The sequence below is a fragment of the Podarcis erhardii genome, assembly GCF_964252035.2.
Source record: "Podarcis erhardii genome assembly, chromosome: 6".
NCBI lineage: Eukaryota > Metazoa > Chordata > Lepidosauria > Squamata > Lacertidae > Podarcis > Podarcis erhardii.
Window position 1 is genome coordinate 96,998,424 of NC_138510.1, and position 22,319 is coordinate 97,020,742.

Sequence of the window (22,319 nt, forward strand, 5' to 3'; positions counted from 1 at the left end):
GCTACTTTGAGATCTTGTATAGAATGTCCTGGGAGATTGAAGTGTTCTCCTACTGGTTTCTCTGTCTTGTGATTCCTGATGTCCGATTTATGTCCGTTTATTCTTTGGCGTAAGGTCTGGCCTGTTTGTCCAATATAGAGAGCTGAAGGACACTGTTGGCATTTTATGGCATACACAATGTTAGACGATGAGCAATTAAATAGTCCCAAGATGGTATGTGTGATGTTGTTGGGGCCAGTAATGGTGTTGTCCGGGTGTATGTGGCAGCAAAGTTGGCATCTGGGTTTATTGCAGGCTCTGGTGCCAGTGTCCGTGTTAGGTCAAGAACTGACTTAGTTGGTCTTTAAGGTGCTACTGGAAGGAATTTGTTTTGTAAAATTCAGCAAATTCTAAGGTTATGTCTTTGGTGGAGGATGTTGTTACCAATTTTTTTTTAGTGACAGGGTGTATTCTTGTTTTGAGTGAATTTTTCCTGCAGCTGTTTGCTAATAGTCTGGAGTTCTTCCCTCCATATTCATAAAAGTGTTGTTTAGAGTATAGGATGTTAATCATTGTTTTATTGATTTCTAGATAGTCAATTTCCCTTCTTTTTTGTTCTATAAGTTTAAGAAGGGTTTTTTTGTTCCTGTTTGTTTGTACTGTGATTAGATAGTTATAATGTCTTGTTCTAAATTACCAATTTTTGAGGATGTTTGTTTTTTAAGGGATGCCCTCTCCTTTACGCAGGCTCCTCTGATGACCACTTTCATTGTGTCCCAGAAGAGGGTAGTTGTTACGTCGCTCACATCATTGTCCTTAAAGAAGTTTTGGAGAGTTTCCAAGAGACTCTCTCTAGCTAGTTGGTTTGTGGTTAGGATGGGGCTGAAGGACGATGATGGGGTTGTTTGTGCTTCCTCACCTATTTTGAGTTTAGCTAATTTATTTTTCAGACATGTATTTTCCTCTCAGAGTTGCTCTATTTGTTTTAGTTGCATCTGGTTTTCCTTTTCTAGAGTGGAGATGGTGCCAGTGAAAGTCTCCACTTTGGAGGTCAAGTTGCTATTATTGTCTTCAGGGGATTCACTGTGTTCTTCAATAGTTTTGCTAGTCTCAGTTCCATTTCCCTCAGGCCCCTTTTTGTTGTTGGGCAGTTGTCATCATGGGGAGATGTTGAGGCCTCTTTGTCATTTGCCATCTCCTTGGTTGGTGCCATCTCTATTGTCTTGGTGACCTTGGTCTGGGATGTGCACTGTGTTCTGTTGAAGTGGGGGGGATGTTGTGGTTTGGTGTTTTGGTGGTCATTTCAAGTATTTGAAGTGTTTCATATACCACATGTTCCTGTACGGTAGGTCAGTTTTACTAGCATCCCCATAATGTAAATGTGGAGCTTAGGGCTCATCCACACTTATCTTTCACCCTGTGTTTTCCAGGCACAGGTCCATACTTTCCCTGCCACTTTACCTAGGAAAACCCGCTCTGTACCGCTGAACTGGAAGAACCAGAAATTTGGGTTCTCCATGGTTTGTCGTTTGCTCTGCTTCAGCAGTCAAGAGTGGATTTTCCTGACAAAAGCAGTGAGGCAAAAAATAGTGCTCAGGCATACTTAAGAGAGTTTGGATTTGATATCCCGCCTTTCACTCCCTTTAAGGAGTCTCAAAGTGGCTAACATTCTCCTTTCCCTTCCTCCCCCACAACAAACAGAGTGTTGAGGTGAGTGGGGTTGAGAGACTTCAGAGAAGTGTGACTAGCCCAAGGTCACCCAGCAGCTGCATGTGGAGGAGCAGGGAATTAAACCCGGTTCACCAGATTACGAGTCCACCGCTCTTAACCACTACACCACACTGGCTACTTAGAAAGTTCAGACCTGTGCCTAGAGATGAGGAGCAAATGTAATTGTGGATGGGCCCTAAATCCTGCAAAATAGTGGGTTTTCTAATGGAGTAACCCTAAATTCTATGCAGAAGCAGCAGGGCAAAGAAAAATGGCGGATTGACTGGGGCACAACTCGCTGTTGTGGCACTGCTGAGTGGCCTGAATTTGGCTCTTCTCCAGGCTAATCTGGCTTAGAATCTAGCAACAAGGGTTAGGGGCTAAGATTCTGGCCTAAGGCCTGTCTAGTTACACAAACACGCACACGACTGAAAGACGTTATTTGCATGACTGAGGTACAATTTCCTAACTCATGTCCTTTCCTGGCCACTGTGCAGGATTAGCCTAATGCTAATCCCTTTCCGCTTACTTTGAAATGTCCCTTGTGGGCAGAGGAAACCTAGGACCCTGGTGCTGGGAGAAAATAGAAAGTTCCAGACTGAAGCAATTCTCATTTGACAGCAGAGACTCTGCAAGAGCAAAGAGTGTGGAGCAGAGCTGAGTTGCGTGAGTCCACCAGCTGCATGACGGCCCCAGTTCACCTAATTAGCACTGTATCAAAATGGAGCAGCAGGGAGAGTCCATTATCTGGTGCTTATATATTACCACAGGACATCATTACCTCGGCTGCCGAAGGTTGCCATGATAATTATATTGATAAGGGGGATTGGATTGGCAATGTGGTATAGATCCCCAAAGTATCTGTTTATCAAGTTACTTTATCTTCTCTGTCTAATTTATGTGACTGTTAACTAATGTATATATTGTCAGTGGCTGCTCTATCCCTGCATCTCTTGTTTCTGCAGCACATCTCTCCTTCCGCGCTATTGAATTCTCTCTAGCCTTGCATTGTTTCTCTCTCCCTCTCCCTCTTATCTCTGCCTTTTATCCATCCATCTTTCCATATGCACACCCCTCTCTCACTCTCTCATTTCCTCCACTGGTCGATCTGTGTTTGCTCTTCCAAAAAAAAGAGAAAGAAAAAAGTGACTCTTCTGTTCTTATTGAACCAGAGACGCATTCAACTCCTGAGAGAGAGGAGCAAGGGGAATTTCATATTCACACATCTACGCCAAAGTCTATAATCCTCACAATGCACAAGGCCAGCTTTGAAATGTCTCTGCTGAGCTGGCTAAGAGAGCCACCGTTGCCATCTATGAAAAGGCAGGCAGGGAAGGGCCAGAGAGCAGGTTGTAACCCTCTCTGCACCACATGGGGCTCCTCAGAAGCAATTGCTGCAAATGAGTCTCTCATGCACTCCCACCTCAGCTGTTGCCTGGGGCCAGGTAAGCAATCCAAGGTCAGTAGGGCTTCTCTGGAGCCTTCAACTACCATGAGAACAGAGACACTGGTCAGGAGATTCAGGAGAGACTCCTGAGCAAACTGATCACGCCATCACCTTCATGCTGCAGGTGCAGGAGTCCCACAATTGTATGTTCCACTGTGGTCAGAGAAACCTTGCACATAGAAAAGTGGCTACAATCCTCCTGCTTGGTTTTCTGTTTGTAGGAGAACCATTTATAGCGGGGAGACATTCAACACTGCAGACTGGACTGAAATAATTTCAGCAACAGGCCGGGGTGGCTAACTCCCAGGTCAGGGTCCTGATCCATCCCCCACTCCAGCAAATTTTAAATCCCACCAAGCCCTCACCAATTATGGCAGCAGCAAAAAGGGAAGAAAACAAGGCCTGGGGGTACACGTCACCCTCTCTCCAGTCTTCAGATCCATCAGTTGGTGAGCAGAGAGAGGACAGTACACATACCGTCCAACATTTCTCCGATGAAAATAGAGACACCCCATTCAATAATGATAATTTTACTATTTATACCTCACACATCTTACTGGGTTGCCCCAGTCTCTCTGGGAAGCTTCCAACATATATAATAATAAAAACATAATAATAATAAAACATAATAAAACATTGAACATTAAAAAAAACCTTCCCTATACAGGATTGCCTTCAGACGGTATGATAGGGACATCCTATCATACCCTCCAACATTTCTCCAATGAAAGTATTTCTTCTTTAGGGTGTCCTAAGGAAAAGCAGGACATTCTAGGATCAAATCAGAAACCAGGATGGCTTCCCTAAATCAAGGATGTCCCTGGAAAATGGGAACACTTGGAGGGTCTGCAGTCCATGCCCTTCCTCAGTTCACCTACAGAGAACATGTTGGGAGGAAGGGCCTGTGGGTGCATCTGCCCATGTGCGCATCTCCCTCCGTGTGCATACAAGAGTGTGGGCCATAGCCCAGTGGCAGAGTTTCTGCTTTGCATGCAGAAAGTCCCAAGTTCCATCCCCGGGAACTCCAGGCAGGACTGGGAAAGAACGGCGCCTGAAATCCTAGAGAGCTACTGCCAGTAGGCCTAGATGAAACTGAGGTAGATGGACTAATGGGCTAACTCAGCATAAGGCACCTTCCTGGTGGCCACATCTACTGCTGGCCTGCAGCCCTTGGAGGGATGGCCAAGGGTAAAGTGGACCAGGGCCTAAGAGGGTTAGGCACTCCTTGGTTAGGTCCTTGGTTTCCAAATCACACAGAAGGCCCCACAGATGCCTTGTGCTCGGTAGCAGCAGTAGCACTGCCATTTTTCTTTCTTTCATAGAAGGGGGGAAACAATTGCATGCATTGTGTAAATTAAAAATGGGTTCCATGTTGCAGGTGCTTTGGCCCCCTTGTCTCTCCCATTTAAAAAAAAGCAAAAAACTTTATCAGTTCGGACAACCATATACACAGCCCACAGACTACTGTAGCAACTGAAGCAATTGAGCCACATTGTGATTTGGTAGATTTATCCACAAAACAGCTCCCACTCTCATGGTGCTAAGGAAGCTCTCGGGTTTGTAAATATCTGCACCCTGGATGAGAGCCCATCACTTGCAACCCACGCTGCTCTACTCCCTGAACTGAAATCTGTTTCTCATGCCTCCCATGGAGCAGAGGTGGCAATGGCATCCACAGATGTCACTTCAAGCAGCAGGTATTACTCACCAATTAAGGAGAGAGGCAAAGTACAGCCATAATTTCTAAAGAAATTTAAGATAACTACCCTGCAAGTGCTGAAGACGCCACTGAACAATCGCTCAGCATGTTTTCAGGCAGGTCGTGGGTTTTTACAAAAGGTAAGAAGCTGGTAAACAGCTGTTTTAATGCAGGAGGCTGTGGGAGAGGAAGATACTTCATTTCCCATGGATGCAAGGAACAGAAAATAGTTATGAATTATACAAGGCAATTTCACATGTTACTGCTGTAAAGTGTGTCCTGATATCCGCAGCATCCCTGTTCTGACTCCCTGACTCAATATCAGGTACAAGCACTCAAATCCCAAAGCAGGCAGGTGGTAGTGTTGGAATCTTTAAGGATGACAGCAATGTCCCCCCTTCCAAGCCTCAACGCTGATGCTGGTGCCCTACCACAAGCTCAGGCAGGCAGCACTGGGTAAGATCCACTCCACCCAGTTCACCCATCCAAATCTTGGCACGATGCACACCAAACCATGGACAAGTGAGGATTTACTATGGTGCTGTCTGACCTGGCATTACAAAGCAGTACTGCAAGGCTAGAGGGCTGGCTGACAGAAAAACCTAACCCCTGTTGGATGGGATGGGGACCACAGAGGGGGGAAACTCTTAACTGTCTAATCCCCACTCATCTCATTACCTTCCCAGTCCTCCTCCCATTGCCAAATCTCCCTCTGCCTGTGATCACACCAATAGGAAACCCCAGGTATACGACAAGGGTATTGTTGACTGTGTGTATCCTTTGTACACCAGTTTTTTAAACAATTGTAACCAAATGTCCACAGTAGAGTCATTCTTATTGTGCATATCTTTCTTTGCAAACATGGGTCTGGGGGACTTGGCTGTGGGAACCTGAGCTGGTGAGAGAGAACTGGATCAGTAAGAGAGGGTCAAAGGGCCTCATCCAACCAGCCTCTTCTCTTCTGGAAATTGCATCTTCCTGGAAACTGGGTCAATGCTGACAACAGGGGAGGTGCAGCATGGACTCATTCCAGGAGAATCTGGGGCTTCTGACTGCTGGTGTCAGAACAGACAAAGATGGGACAGGGAGAGTCAAAACTTAGCTGTAGCTCTCCCCATCCTTGATCATTTTCTAGTTTCATGCTTTAAAACACCCAGCCAATCTGGCTAAGTAGTAAGAACATTGGCCTTTTTGTGTGTAGTTGCAGTTGCTTACCCTTTGTTGCTGATGAGTAATTTCTCAATTACACCCCTGTAGATAAAGGACACCAATGAAAGACAACATGAAAGTCAATGGGCCTAGAGGCACCTCATTTGCACCAGGCAGAGCTCAGTGTCCACAAATTGATGCTAGATCACCATGGTAGCATAATAAGAAGAATACTCATGTGTAACACCAACTTTATTTGCAGGAAAGCCAGACTTTCCCCTTCATGCTAGGTCCTCTTCCTTCACTTCTGTCCTGTCCCTCTGACTTACCGGTAGAACATGAGCCTCTTCAGCAAGGCCATGGCATAGGAGTCAATTTCTAAGAGCCGAGGTCCCTTCGCCCCACCCCATAAAACATTTGAGGGAGCGAGGCCCCCACAAAAACATTATGAGCATTGCCATTCAAATGGTGTGGGTGCGCCCCATTATGTGATCAATTATGCAGGGGGGCTTACCTGCCCACCCCCAATATTTTACTCAACCAGGCACCCCTGGGCCATGACGTACTTGGACAGCAGCTAGCAAAGTGTAAGACCAAATAAGTTCATGTAGTTGAAAAGCTTGTCATATTTTAAATAAACTTGTACTGTATATCTTTTTTACTCGTTTGGGTTGCTGCTCCATGCTAGATTCAAAATTGCTCTGTGCTAGATTCAGTTCCTTGTATTTGTTTTCAACTATAAATTGCTATTTTCTTATAGCCCAGGTTGGAGAGGACTTCTTTCCTGCTCCCTGAAACACCCTGCCCTTGCTCGGAAGCAATTGATGGATCCCAAAATAAGCATTATAACAATCACAATCTATCTATCTATCCATTCATATATGCATTCCCCACTTCAGCTTATGGTCCCAGGGTGGGTTATAACAGATCAAACTACATAATATCAAATAACATCTACACCATTGTATAATGCCTCATTTAAAGTACTCACTCGCTGAGTTCAGGTCAGCACTGACACTGGGTGTATTTTCCATCAGGTTGAGACTTTCGTCTTTTGTCCAGCCTTTGAGGAACAGCCATAGTGACCTATATTTTGGGATGTTGTCCAACAAATATAGGTACAGTGAAATTCCCACAACTTGTGCACAATGCTACTGCACTGATCAGATTTGGCTATGTAGTAGCCAAATCATGACATGTGGAAGTAAAGTCAGTTCAGAGTTAGGGATTCTTATATTGCTTTGAATGTGCAAATAATTCCCCCACAATTGATAGGAGAGTCAATCGGGGGGGGGGGGAATCAGCCACCATTTTGACCGAGCTTCATGTGCCTTCCTGCAGTGAAGTATGGCTAACCATCCTTAGCTTCAAGAAGAGAAAAAACTCATACAAAAGGAGAGAAAATTCAAACATAGTAATTACAGCGAGCTATCAGAACAAAAGCAAATAGCCAGCTCCCACTAAAGCACTATAGCATGAAATTGCTGCAGAAAAACAGTAAATGCAACACCTGTTTCTAAGTTACTTTTCTTTGAAAGAACTGCATTCAGGCTGTACAGGTCTCTCCATAAACTACTCTTCCAATGAAAATTAAATGTAAGACAAATTTCCCAGCAGCAGGTAAGCAATAGGCAGTCAAGTTGACCCCGGTGCTGTAGTAAGAATAAGGACTCCCTTAGTCTAGAGTCACAACTGTCTGTCTGCCGGGCACAGACTTTCTGCTGTGATTTTTAAGGCAGACATATTGGAGTGAAATGTGATCAATGAGCACCTTCCCAGCCCCCACTCCAAAACAGGCCCCTTCAGACTTAAAAAAACACCCTGCAGGTCTAATCTAGCACTGGTGTAACTACACTGAAGAAAAGAGTTTATGCTGCAGGAGGAATTTGGCCCATGAAGTCTGGATTTACCACCCAGAGACTGCAAATCAATACCAAAATGGAAAGTTGCCCAGTTGCAAATAAAGACACTTTACCACATTATTCTGTGTGCCGGTGGGGGGTGGAATGACTTTTAACAAGCAATATCTGTGCGTCCTGAACACAAACGTAAATAAACCTAAGATTGTGTAGTGTAGTTTAATGATATTTAATGCACTGGCTGCCGCTGCAGGAGCCCCTCAATCAAACTAGTGCTGTGTTTCTGGGGAATATTACATGGTCTGAGATAATGGCACATTCCTGCCTGGAACAAACAATCACAAGTCACATTTTCATCGCTTCATTATTTTCTTTCATCAGTGATGATGAATATATGCAGAATAGAACCTTACCTACTTGGGTTGTGGGGAGGAAGAAGTGGAGTTTTTTCCTCACAGTTGATGATTCCATTAAACTATTGGCCCCCTAAGACTGCAGAGTGCCAAGCCCTTTCATAAGGTGCTTGCAGGCCTAAGGAAACTGTCAGAAACCAATAGGGTCGAATTACAGGTTCCTTGAAACAAACAACATTAAGTGGTAATATAGGAAACAGCCCTCACGACAGAGAGATGGTTTTAATTCCAGATACTTTCTCTTTGTAAACTCCTTTGAGGGTTTGTTGTTTTTTTAAGTTGAGCAGTATATAAATGTTATGAATTAAATAATACTTTCCCATGACACCATAATAGTTTTTATGATTACTAATTATCATTACACTGAATATTTGTCACTGGCCTGTCCACTGTCTCTGTCTCGAGAGACAATGGATTGCACCTCCGGTACGAATATTAATATTCATCGCAAGGGGTCAGTCCTGGAAATTAAAATGGCAGTTCCCAGCCACCCAGTCAACTTCCGAGGGTCCAACAACAGATTCAGCCCACCAGAAGGCACCCTGCCTGGAGCCCTCTCAAACCAGGAGCCACCCTTCCTACACTTTCCTTCCTGTCAACACACAACCCACCCAAGTCCCTTGCTCTCCTGTAAACATTCACCTGAGGTGGCAGATGTTTCTGCTGTTGACTTTGAGGCATCAAAGCGCAAAGCTTTGCCTCCTTAAGAGCATGTGTGCTCACACGTCTTGGGCAATCATTCGGACAGCCTTGACTTTTAATTGGCTCCCGGGTCCTGCACATCCTATTCATCCCTCTCTGTGGCTCCTGGTTCTTCAGTCTCAGGTCCCTAAGCATCTCTGTGGTCTCAGCGAAAGAGGCTCCTTCAGCTTCCTGTACATTAGAGCATTTTGCGGCAGGACCAAAATAGGGGTCCTTATTTTTGTTCCAGTACAATACTGCTAAGTTCTTTATCATATTCTACTCTGTGGAGCTATTTCAGTGAGCAAGGAAGGGGTATTGTGTGTCTGCTGCACCTGCCACCTCAAACAGCTGCAGCTTACTCCAGCGGTAAGTTCAGATACAAGGTACATAATCGTGGTCTGTACAGATGCACCAAAGCGAAATGGAGTAAATTATTGCTCATTGCACCCCCAGTGCTGCTTTAGACACTTCAGAGCATCAGACCAATACCACTGAGTTACTGCTGGAGAACATCAAACTACTGATGTTTGAGAGGGTAAGTGTGAATGCAATTAACTTTACAGGGTTGAATTGTTCTTTTAAGCAGACTGTTTCATTATCAAGGTTACTTATTAGTTTAGCTCTTTTCAGAAGCCATGCCTTCGAAACCTAAGTGCTGCCGACGGAGCAGAACTAAAGTGGGGGGGGGGGGGGCGTGAAACCTCCAAGCAATCTGGCAAGACGATCACCTTAATCTAGTGCTGTTCAGAAATCTCTCCTCTAATTTATTGAAAGCTTTCTTCACCTGTTCCTTTTTTTCTGCCTCATTTTCATATAATTTCAGGGGGTGTAGATTTGAACTCGCTTTATCACTGAGATGCAACTGTGGGTGTTCATTTTCCCATTAAACCTTTCTCCTACGCTCTGTAACCTCCCCAGCTGGCTGCACTTGCTGATCAGAAAAAGCCCCATAGGAAGAGCTATCTCATGACGTCTTCCTCTAGGCTTTAATTGAAGCATTGGAGGCCAGGGAGGGTGGTTGCCGCCTGGGCCCCTGATTTTGTTGTTAAGGGAAGTCTTTCCTGTTAAAAAAATGTCTGTTTGTGCAGTGATATGTTTTTTAAAATTTTAAAAAAAAACTTCACTTGAGACACACATACACAAGTGAGTAATTCATAGAATCACAGAATTACAGAATTGTAGAGTTGGAAAAGAACCTTAGGGTCATCTAGTCCAACTCCCTGCAATGCGGGAATCTCAGTTAAAGCATCCATCCTCCCTTTGCCCTCAGAGATGGCATCATAAGGGTAAAGCTAATTAGCCGCATGGTGCTGTGACATCAGTGTGTGGCCTATGTGTTCCCTGAGAACATATCATACAATCCTATATTTTCTGCTCAGAAGGAGATCTCATTTAATTTATGGGGCTTACTCCTAGGAAAGTGAGGATAGCATTGTTTTCTTAAGACTGTAAAGCACTTTGCAAGCGCTTAGAGGTATACTAGTTGTCAGCAATAATACAGTGGTACCTCTGGTTGCGAACGGGATCCGTTCCGGAGGCCCGTTCGCAACATGAGCAGAACACAACCTGCGTTTGCGTGTGCGAGGGTCGCGATTCGCCACTTCTGTGCATGCACATGACATCATTTTGCACGTCTGCACAAGCGGCCAAACCCGGAAGTAACCCTTTCCGGTACTTCCAGGTCACCATGGGACGCAACCTGAAAACTCTCAACCTGAAGCAAACGTAATATGAGGTATGTCTGTAATTGTAACTGTTGCCCTTCACTTTTCCTAATTATGGATTATAAGTGAATTGAAAATTGATGGGTTTTGTTCATTTTTGCTTAGTTCTTCCCAATCAACCTTCCCTCTCTCTCTCTCTCTCTCTCTCTCTCACACACACACACACACACTTAATCCTATGCTTGCATGCATAGATGTTTCTACTGTCTGTGCAAAGGATTTCAGCTTCAAATCTATCATATCCTCTTAGGATCTACTCCAACACTGGTCTCATAAATTCCCCTCATGTGCTTTGTTTCAGGTTCCACTAGAACCCTGCCTTCCAACGCTGGGACAGAAGCTTCTTGCCCTCCCTAAGAAAATGGGGGCTGATGGTGAACATGCAGTTCTAAGGAACATTCTAGTCAGTCTCAACTTAATGCTGCTAGGGTCCATCTTCAGACCTTTCGAGTGCCGCCTGGAAGTGATGACGGAGAGAGTCAAAAGACAGGTGACTGACGCCGAAGGAGGCTTTACCAACTACACGGCACCTATCAAAGACCAGCCCATGGTCTTCAGCCATATATACAACATAAATGTGCCTCTGGACAGCCTCTGCGCAACATCCCTAGAGGCTTCCTCTGACCCAGAGGTGAGTTCAGAAGATGACCGGATGACGGAATACACCGAACAGACCTCAGACAGTGAGAGCCAGGTCACCTTCACCCACAGGATAAACCTCCCCAAACAGACTTGCAAGTGTACCGCCTCCTCCCGGGACATGCAAGAGCTGCTGAGCAGGATTGAGATGCTGGAGAGGGAGGTGTCCATGCTTCGTGACCAATGCAACTCCAATTGCTGTCAAGAAAATGCAGCCACAGGTAGTAACGGATGCCGTGGGGTCTTGATGAAAGCTAAGAAAATTCAAATAAAAAAAGAATGAATTTATGAGTCATTTGCTTAGTGTTTCTCAAACTTGGGTCCCCAGCTGTTGTTGGACTACAACTCCCATCATCCCATCAGGGGTGATGAGAGTTGTAGTCCAACAACAGCTGGAATCGCAAGCACTGCTGGGGTAGGCAGAATTCTGCATTGTGCTTTTAGATTTCCAGGAAGGCCCTCAAGCTTTGCAGATCTGGAATTTGCTCTATTTTTAATCCTAACTCACAACATTAGATTTACTTTCATTTTTAAAAAAAACCACAGGTATATATCTTTCTCTCCTTCTCTCCCTTTTTCTACACCTCTCTCTCTTCCCCCACCACCCTAAACAAAACACAACAAGTATGTACCCCAAGCCACCCAGTTAAAGGTATGCCTAGTGACATGTCATGGACAAAATTAATCATATGGAAAGGTCAAAATTGGGGGACCCTCCTTATCAATTTGGGCAGGATGTGTGTCCAATTGACATGTTGCTGTGCTTCCCCGTTCAGGTATATACCACACCTTGCTGGCTTTGGGAGGTCAGTCCCAAGATCAGCTTTCAGCCACTGGGTATTTAGCTGATTTAGGGGGAAGATACCTGAATGCGCTTAGGCATGACTCTTAGGTGGGGGGTTCCCAGAGTGTGATCCATGGACCACCTGTGGTCCACAAGCTTCATTCATACGGCCTACAGCATGGCTGTGGATTTGTAGTTGAAGTCGGGAGATAGCACATCTATTGCATTAACTATTCATATAGATTTTTTGAATTGCATTTTATTGCTTCTTCTATTTCTTGCATTGGATTTTATTGTATTATGATTTGAATTCTATGGAATTCAGATTGTAATGCAATGCAATGTATAAGAAATAAAAAAGCAATAAAAATACAATTAAAATGATAGAGCACCTGGCATAGTACATCACGATTGCTGTAACCAGCCAAAAAAATAATAATCATTAAGTGGTCCATCAAGACCCTCAGCAGTTTTCAAGTGATCTGGGGCGGAGCAGTTTGGGGACCACTGTGCTAGGCCACACTTTGTGCCCACCAAACACACTAGCGAAATGACTAACTAGAAGCTAAAACTTGTTGATAGTGGTGAGACAGAAACAGAGGGACAATTCTGGCTATTGAGCTGTCCAGGGGGTACTCCAGACTGCAATCTGCTGAAGAATGAAAATGCATGCATGAGAATGTCTTATCTGGGAGGCTTGAAAGCATCCTTCTTCATGCACAATGCTTCAGACGTGATGGAGAAGTTGAGGGACCAGGTAACCTGAACGCTTTGTGCTTTCTCCCTGCATATATCCATCACAATTGAAACAGAGCTTTTACATCTCTCCTAGATGAGAAATGTCCAAGGTGAGCCCAAGTTGGGAGCTCATTTCCCTGCTAAGGGAGATGCTAAAGTTCTGTTCTGGATGAGAAGGAGAACTGAAGAAGCAGAAATCAGTGGAGTGCACATCCAGGACTGTGTGTGAGAATCTCCACACATTCATCTTCCAAACAGAAGTTTACATATTTATTATATCATTTATCAAGTTTGTAACCAAACCTCTGTTCAAATAACTCAGGATGGCATGCATGAGGCGTTGTCCTATGTTGCCTGCATAACTTCCCTGCGAGGTGGGTTAGGCAGTGAAATAATGATTTGCCCAGCTAGCTTCATGTCTGAATGAATATTTGGAGTTGAGTGAAAATCCCCCCCTCCCCAAGTAACAAAAACACTCGGAAGCATTGAATATGAGGAGGACTATGACAAAAGCTGATGGGGTGTCAAAATTCTTCAAAAGATTCCTTGGGGGCCACAATATCAGTGGTAGCATTTCATTTAATCCCCACCACATCTATTGCCCAGTTAAAAACACACACAATTTTTCTGGCAGCCCAGATTGCATGCACCAATTTGAGCTGAGAGTTCTCAAGCAATAATTTTGAGCTCAGCCTTAGTCTGAACCCAAGCTTAGCTTGGCATGCGCACAGGGCTTCTTGAGTTAGGGAGGCCCAGGAGATAAAGGTTCGGGGAAAGGTTCAAACTGTTGAGAAACACTACCCTAGAGAAAAAACAAAATAAAAAAAATTCCTTCCAGTAGCACCTTAAAGACCAACTAAGTTAGTTCTTGGTATGAGCTTTCATGTGCATGCACACTTCTTCAGATCTGAAGTATCTGAAGAAGTGTGCATGCACACGAAAGCTCATACCAAGAACTAACTTAGTTGGTCTTTAAGGTGCTACTGGAAGGAAAAAAATTTATTTTGTTTTGACTATGGCAGACCAACAAGGCTACCTATCTGTAACTACCCTAGAGAGACTTTGACATCTTGAGGAAGTCTCTCCCTTGTTGTCAGACAGCCAATCAAAACCAGAATGTAGAGACTTAATGTTAATAAAAACATTTTTTTAAACCCAGAGTGTAGAAGCAGTAAAGCTCAGCAAGACATATTGCTTTATCTTGAGCAGCCTAAAATAAAAGTGTGAGGCAACAGTTTGCAAAAACCATCTTGTATCTGAAAGCAGTATGGTTTCTACTGAGCCTGCTTTCTTCTGAGTGGGGGTGACTTCAGCTGATGGGCTACCCTGTGACACCCTACACTGCTTCCCTTTGTCTCACTAGCTGTAAATTAAAAAGGTAAAGGTAAAGGTACCCCTGCCCGTACGGGCCAGTCGTGACTGACTCTGGGGTTGCGCGTCCATCTCGCTTAAGAGGCTGGGGGCCAGCGCTGTCCGCAGACACTTCCGGGTCACGTGGCCAGCGTGACAAAGCTGCTCTGGCGAGCCAGCACCAGCGCAGCACACGGAAACACCGTTTACCTTCCCGCTATAAAGCGGCACCTATTTATCTACTTGCACTTAAGGGTGCTTTCGAACTGCTAGGTGGGCAGGAGCTGGGACCGAAAATGGGAGCTCACCCCGCCACGGGGATTCGAACCGCCGCCCATGCGATCGGCAAGCCCTAGGCGCTGAGGCTTTACCCACAGCGCCACCCGCGTCCCAGCTGTAAATTACATTATTCCATTCATTTTAATTCATAAGAAACAGAATGTGAGGTGGGAGGTGGGGGAGTGGTAATCAATCATGTATCACTTGCAGACTAAAAGCAAGAACAGCAGCAAATACAGATTGTATTCACTTGATTGATCCCCATTCCAGACATGGGCCAAATAAGCCAAAAGTGGCCATGTGCAAGCCTGTTTCTGTTTTCATTGGTCTTTTTCAATATCTCTGGTGGCTTCAAGCCTGTTTTGGGCAAGGATTGGCTGCTCAATTTAGTTCCCCACTACCTGTGGGTGTGGTTTGTGGGAGTGAGGCCAAATTGTGGGCCTTGTGGACCCAATTGGTGCTCAGGCCAGGCCAAAATGCACCTGAAATATATCAAATAATACAATGCTTTCTATCTTCTGAAGCTGCAATCCTGCATCCAATTGCATATGCATAAGTCCCTTAGCATACACATGGCCGTTAGCAACTGTAAAAAAACCAACCTAAAGAAATCAGAAGTGTGTGCATGCACACACACACAGTTAAAACACCTGGGAGAGTATCTTTAGCAGTCAGGAACCATCAACAAAAACATTTATAATGAAAGCACTGGTTTTCATCTGAATAACAAAGCACAAAGCTTTGTGGAGCTCACTTGTATACCTTCAGGTTTAGTCTTCCAAAAGACACGGTTCAGTTGGTCATCTCTAGAAGTCTGTTCTTCAAAACTAAAGAAACAGCAGGCTATTGTAATAAGCAGGTTTTCAAAGGGGTTTGTTGGTATAATGGTATAATGAATCTCAGTCCCAAAAGAGAGAAGCAGAGTACAGAAAATGCTTTACACCTGAGGGAATATTGTAAAAGAGAGAGGCATTTTTGAAAGGGTTTCTGCCTGCCTCCTTGACCTTCCATCACATTGTGTACACATCCAGCAGGGAGAGCCATGGAAAAAATACTAAAATTAATCCTTGCTTCCAAATATGTGGGAGTTCCTAGACCTGGCAGCCTCATTTGGAAACATCACCACTGTGGATCAGTCCCCAAATTGCAGGGGAGAAGGGAACCCATTTCCCTGCAAACACTACAGCATTTGCTGCTGCATGTTTTGTAAAAGTGCAATGTAGGAGACTAAAACATAGGACGAAAACCACTTGGCAAATAGGAGCATGCATCTCAAAATGGCTACTAGCCCAGGTTTCATTTCTCTGCCGGTGACCCCCAAAATTCTTTCTCTCTATGCAGCACCTCACAAAAGACTTCAATTCCTGCCGACACCACAGACAGAGCCAAAATTTGACACCTGAGGCAGGCACCTCACTCTGCAAACACACAAACTACTACACACACAACAATGGCTCCTCACGCCACCTCACTTAATCCTTTTCACAGAAAGCAGGCCCCACATTCGGCAAGTTAATGAATTCTGCTGTCTTGACCAAGCACAGCATTGCCTTTAAGAAGGACCGTTAAGAAGGACCGCCACAAGAACTGCCAGGCCTCTGCACCTGACTGGCTTTCAGGGAAAATCTTAGCATAAAGGGACCCTGCAGGTTGTCCTTTGCTCAGCTTAATAAAAGCTCTTGCTGTTACTTCATTCGCATATGCATTGTGCCAAGCTCCTGTGGATGCAAGTTCTGTTTCCTGGCCGCAGCAGGGAGAGCACTAAGCCACCACCACGGCATGCCTCCCAGGCTCCTCCGCCTGGGTCTCAAAGTCTGAGGCTCCAGAGACCTAACAACATTAAATTCATCAACTTAGTGTTGTTTTTGTTTGATGTTTGAATACAGGCTGTTGGGAGCGAGTCACCAGAGGCAAAGCGATGACGCCTGACCTGCCCTTTGCCTAATATTGAGACTGAACTTGAGAGAGGCAAGGCAGGGTCTGCTAGTAACTTCACCCTCCTTGGGTCTCCTGTTTGATTTCTGGGCAGTGTGCAAAGGAACCAGAAAACTCCATTTCGCCACAGAGATCTGGAGGATAATAAAGTCTGAGATAATTAAGGGAAAAGATGACCAAGAGTTGCACTTCCCAGATCAAATTAGAGCCCTTTGCAAGACAGCTCAATTGACGTGTCAGCTAATTAAAATTTCAGCTGCAAACCCTGAGCAGCTAGATCATATCATAACTTAATCAGATTCACACCCAAAGGAGCAGGTTCACAGTTTGGGGGTGCTTTGGATCCAACTCTGTCACTTGAGTGGCTAGAAGTGCCTTCAGGGGTGGAGCTTGGTAATATGCTCCCCTGTGCAAGGCCATTTGACGCCCTCCCTGCAGCCCTCACTCCCTGCAGCCCTCACGTCTCCCTTGGGGAAGGAGGTGCCAGGCTCTGGCAGGGTCCTAGAGCCCTCATGCCTCCTCCTCAAAGCCAGGCAAGTGCTTACTGGGCACTCTTCTTGGCTGTCTGCACCGCTCTCACTGCCCTAAATCTGCCTCTGGTGCCTTTTGCCAACTGCAGCTAGTTCAACAGCTACAGCCATTCCTGGACTGGAAAAGCACATTAGTTCATGCGCTGTTTGCTTCCAGACTGGATTACTCAATGTGTGACTTCCCTCACACTTGATCTGCAGTTCGTGCGGAGCAGCCCAATTGCCAACAGGAGTGAGGCTTTGTCAACATTTAACACATGTGCTCAGAGGTCCGCACTGATTTGCTACCAGGCCAGGTTCAAGGTGTTCCTATTAGCATAGGAAGCCCTTAACCACTTGGGACCAGTTGACTTGCGAGATCGCCTTATCCCACATGGGCCCACTTAACTGCTCCGATCGGTGGAATTGGCATGACTACACAGTGGTGTAGCATCTGCTACCACTGCCTGGGGCATATGCACATTGGGGCATGCCCAGGCAGGGGTGAGCATGGAGGGAGGCAGCTATGGCTACACTAGCCTAGCCTAGCCCAGTCCTAGCTGTCAAAGCAGCTGCTTCAAATCAGTTGGAAGGGTGCCCTCACACACACACACCGTGGCAGCCCTGCACAGCTTTGCAATGCTGGCATCAGGCTGTCGGATCCCAGCCTCAGGAAACGGCACGGGGGGGGGCACTTGCACACCGGAACCCAGCCTAGGAGAGGGGCAGCAATGCTGCCGCAGCCTCTCCTCTGCTTCCACCCCCAGGTCATGCCCTCTTCCTCCCTCCTTGGTGGGTGGGGGTGGGGTAACCGTGGTGCCCTCCCACTTCCCACCTATTGAAATCCAGCAGATGCCTTCACTGTAGCATTATCAGCACCTGCTGAAAACATCATTGTTTAGACAAGTCTACCCAGATGATCTAAGGTCATTTTAATCTGCTTTAGTATTTTAACTTTTATATGTTTTAAAGTAGGGTTGTAATTGTTCTTGATTTTCTTGTTTTCTCCTTTTGCAAACCACTTTGAGGGGTTTTTTTTTTGGGGGGGGTTACAACCAAGTGGTGTACAGATGTTATGAAATAAATAATAAGTAGATAAGAAACTTCTTGCAAGATCCGGGCTCTGTTTGAAGCCAGTGAAGAAGAAAAACATTGCACCTGAAATGTTAAGGGAAGTCAAAGGAGATCAGATTGCATGAGGAGATCCCTTCTGCTTTATTTTTAGTTCAAAGTGACTGCATCAGAGGGGAGTGGATCAATTTGGGAAAGGTATGTTTGGGAGAGAGGGACACGGGTGGCACTGTGGTCTAAAGCACTGAGCCTAGGACTTGCTGATCAGAAGGTCATTGGTTCGAATCCCCGCAGCAGGGTGAGCTCCTGTTCCTCGGTCCCTGCTCCTGCCAACCTAGCAGTTTGAAAGCACATCAAAGTGCAAGTAGATAAATAGGTACCACTCCGGCAGGAAGGTAAACAGTGTTTTTGGGCGCTGCTCTGGTTCGCCAGAAGCGGCTTAGTCATGCTGGCCACACGACCCGGAAGCCTCTCTGCCGTCTCTGCCTATCTGAATGGCACAGCTCACCCACCACTGCCCTCCCAGGATAAAACGCACAAGTACCACTGGTCTTCTCCCACAGAGCAAATAGCTTTTTAATTTTTATCGGGCCTTTTTAATCCTCTGCTGTTTGCTTTTATGCTGCTTTGTTTTTGTTTTATGTCTACTGGCTGCTTTTATGCCACTCTTTTGACTTGTGTTGCTTTAATATTTTGTTTTAATTTGCTTTTATTGTAATTTGAGATGCTTCATAAGCTGCCCTGGAAGCTCCCTATGGGGTAGGGTATAAATCTTTAAAAACAAGGAAGCACAGAGAAAGGAGGAGAAGGAAGAGCCTCTCCTCTGGCGGCACCACTTTCCCAGTCGCACCCAAAGGGGCTTCCAGAACAGCTGTCAACTTTTATTTTTTAAAGTGTGCATAGATCTTCCTGTGTCCTAAAAGGATGCTGTAAAGACTTTGAATTTTGATTGCTATGCACCTTTATGAAAATAAGTGTAAATAAAGTGTAATCCTTTTATATATTTGAACATGGTGATATGATAGCTATGTCCAAATATATAAAAGGATGTCACATAGAGGAGGGAGAAAGGTTGTTTTCTGCTGCTCCAGAGAAGCGGACACGGAGCAATGGATCCAAACTACAAGAAAGAAGATTCCACCTAAACATTAGGAAGAACTTCCTGACAGTAAGAGCTGTTTGACAGTGGAATTTGCTGCCAAGGAGTGTGGTGGAGTCTCCTTCTTTGGAGGTCTTTAAGCAGAGGCTTGACAACCATATGTCAGGAGTGCTCTGATGGTGTTTCCTGCTTGGCAGGGGGTTGGACTCGATGGCCCTTGTGGTCTCTTCCAACTCTATGATTCTATGATTCTATGATTAATATCGTCAGGCAGGCTTGGGCTTCAGTTTCATCCTGGTTCAAGCAGCAGTGGCTACCTCAGGAGAAAGCAGGCCCAATTTCCCACAGGATTTTCAAACACTCTTAGGTATAAAAACCCTTGAGGCAAACAGCTTGAAAGGGCTTTTAGAAGCATTGTCAAAAGGGGCTATCCATTATCATTATCATCATCATTGCCTCTAATAGCGAGCTTAGCTCACTGAGTGCCTACTGTTTTTGAGGGGAGATGAGGCCAGACACAAAAAGGCAGAGGTTTTTCTACATTATCAGGGGACTCCCTAGGTACACAGTTGTATCCAAGCATGATATTCAACTAAGATTTACTCCGAGTAGACCCACTGTAATATGCATGACTAAGTTAGCTACCGTACATTAATTTAAATGGCTCTGCTCTGTGTAAAACATAGTCGAATGCCAACCCCTTTAAATTACTGTTTATTCATTTATTTTTAATCTCAAATACAGTAGTCTCGTAAGGATCTGCATGCTTCTAGGACTTACAGACTGTTGGGGGTGGTTGAGCCTATAAAGATAGGGAAATCTTGGCAGAATCCGGGACCAAGGAGAAGAGTTGGTGGAAGAAGATTGGAAAAAAATTAAAGTTTATCTTCAAAAATATTGCAAAATTAAGGATTGTTAGAAAGATGTTGGGAAAAGAAAATTATGTGGTTTTAGTAGAAATGACATAAAGGATTAAGTAAAAATGAATTGGTGAAAGAGAGAATGTAAAATTATAGTATATTAAGACAAATTATTAAGATAAAAATAAGGTTGGAAGGATTTGCTGAAATAACAAATTGAATTAGAATACAAAAATGGGAGATGTGAGGAGGTCAAGGAAATAAGTGAATGTAAGTAAGTGATGTATAGGTTTGACTTGTTCTTTATCCTTTTTTTCTTTTTTCTGTTTTTTGATGGTGTATTGTTTTTTTCTCTCTTTATTTTGATTGTTATTTAATCTTTAAAACTTTAATAACAAATTATTAAAAACAATAAAAAAATAAAGATAGGGAAATCTTAAAAAACTAAACTCCCCACGTGGTACTGCAGCATATTCCTGCATTGCAGAGAGTTTGGACCAGGTGGTCTTCAGGGCACTGGCGGAGGAAGGGGGTACGCTAGGTGCGGTCTGCCCCGGGTGTCATGCCTGAGGGGGGTGACATCGCCGCAGCGCCCCCTGGGAAGCTCGCTGTGAGCAGCTAGCCCCGTCGCCCCGGGCAGCTAGCTCCGCCCCCACGGGTGACTAGCTCCACCCCCAGGTGTGCAGCGTGTGCGCCATTCCAGGTGCCAGAGCAGCTAGTTCCGCCTCTGCCTCAGGGTCCCTTGCAACTCTACAGTTCTATGATCCTATGATTCCATTGCCTGGAAATGGAATTTTGAGGTGCCTTTGCTATGTTCACTTCTGCCTGTGGTGGGGGGGGGGGAGAGAGAAGAGAGAGAGAGAGAGAGAGAGAGAGAGACATAATCTGCAATCCTATACACATCTTCCCAGGAGTAAGCCTCATTTAGCTCAATTGGATTTACATCTCAGAAGACCTGTATAGGATTGCACCCAAAATCTGAACCCTCTAGCTCTACATAGCATGGTAGAGGCCTCTTCTGAAATCCCCTCCTCCTGAGATGATGCCTGAGCAGCACTGCAAGGCTCCTCTTACAGGACAGGGATACGCTGCAACATTTTGTTGATCTCCCACTAATTCCCTTAATTCTGAATTTGAGCAGCCCTGGTACTATCTGTGTGAAATGGGGCGCACAAAAATAAGGTAGTGGCTTTTATACACATGCCAGGCATTCATGGTCCCTGGTCTGGAACAAGTATCATAGTATTAAAAACAATTAACCCAGGCACACACACACACACACACACACACACACACACACACACAACCCAGTCCAATAAGGACCTGTGAGCTTTCAAGACCTAGGAGATGATGGCTAATTGAAACAAGGAATCTTAAGAGTGAAAGTTGAGGCAGAGAAAGAAGAAACTGATGTAACAGTAACAGTAATAACTTGGAGATGGGGGTTGTGTGTGAGGCTCATGCCATAAACTTCTCATCCCTGTTTTCCCTCTAGGCGGCTTATTGGGAACTTGGCGCTGCTTATATATGCAAGTTTTGCCCAACACGCACACATCATTCTCATCAAAATGCCACCCCCTTGTATAATAATTTCTCATTTCATCCGGATTTACAGTTTCTGTGGAAAATCCAATAAGTAGTAAAGTACCTACAGAAACAGTAAATCCAGATTAAAATGTGGGGTGGGGAGAATATGGGGTGGCATTTTGATGAGGATGACATTGTATGGATGCTGTGGAAAAAACTGGATGTGTGAGCGGCACTGAGACTAAAACAACCTGCCATGTGGAAACATCCTCCATCCATTTCGAAAGTCAGCCTCCTGCCCTGTTTGGTCTTAGGCTTATAAATAAAGATGAGAAGGGGGTAGCCATTCCTTTCCTTCATTTAGAGACACCTATGGTGCTCACCAAAAGCCACAGGGAACAGTTCTTCATGGCATTTTCAGTGGGGTAGAAGGCCAAGGGAGAAGCGGCAGTGGAGACCCAGGGGTCAAACCTGAATTGGATTTTGGCATTTGTTCCACCTTTACCTGCAGACGTGTGACAGCCCTTGACCCCCCCCCCCAATATATCACCAATCCTATTTTTTCCGAAGGCTGGTGATGCCCTTTTAAAATGATGATGATGATGATGATGATGATGATGATGATGATGAAATTATTGGTGTGCTCTGTGTACTAACTTACCTTTTACACACACATATCCAGGTATTAAATGTTGCCAAATGCACAAATTTAAACAACCTGATCGTAACATAACCAAAATTTCCATTGTGAAATTAGAGATTCTACTAAAAAATCTTTCGGAAAAAAGTATTAAAAGAGATGGCCCAGTGCATACATTCAGACTGAGAAACGAATGCAGAGCAAGCTATTTCACTTTAAGCAGG

At 44.9% G+C, this 22,319-nt stretch overlaps 1 protein-coding gene across 3 annotated transcripts in view; it reads left to right on the forward strand.

Annotated features, from left to right (window-relative positions):
- TNR (tenascin R) overlaps positions 1–22,319 on the forward strand; it is a 381,470-nt gene that overhangs the window by 298,397 nt on the left and 60,754 nt on the right. For all 3 annotated transcript variants that reach the window (XM_081865105.1, XM_081865107.1, XM_081865106.1), the window contains one exon: positions 10,966–11,524. In XM_081865105.1, coding sequence (XP_081721231.1) covers positions 11,026–11,524 — 499 coding nt within the window. In that variant the 5' untranslated portion in view covers positions 10,966–11,025. The remainder of the gene's footprint in view (positions 1–10,965; positions 11,525–22,319) is intronic.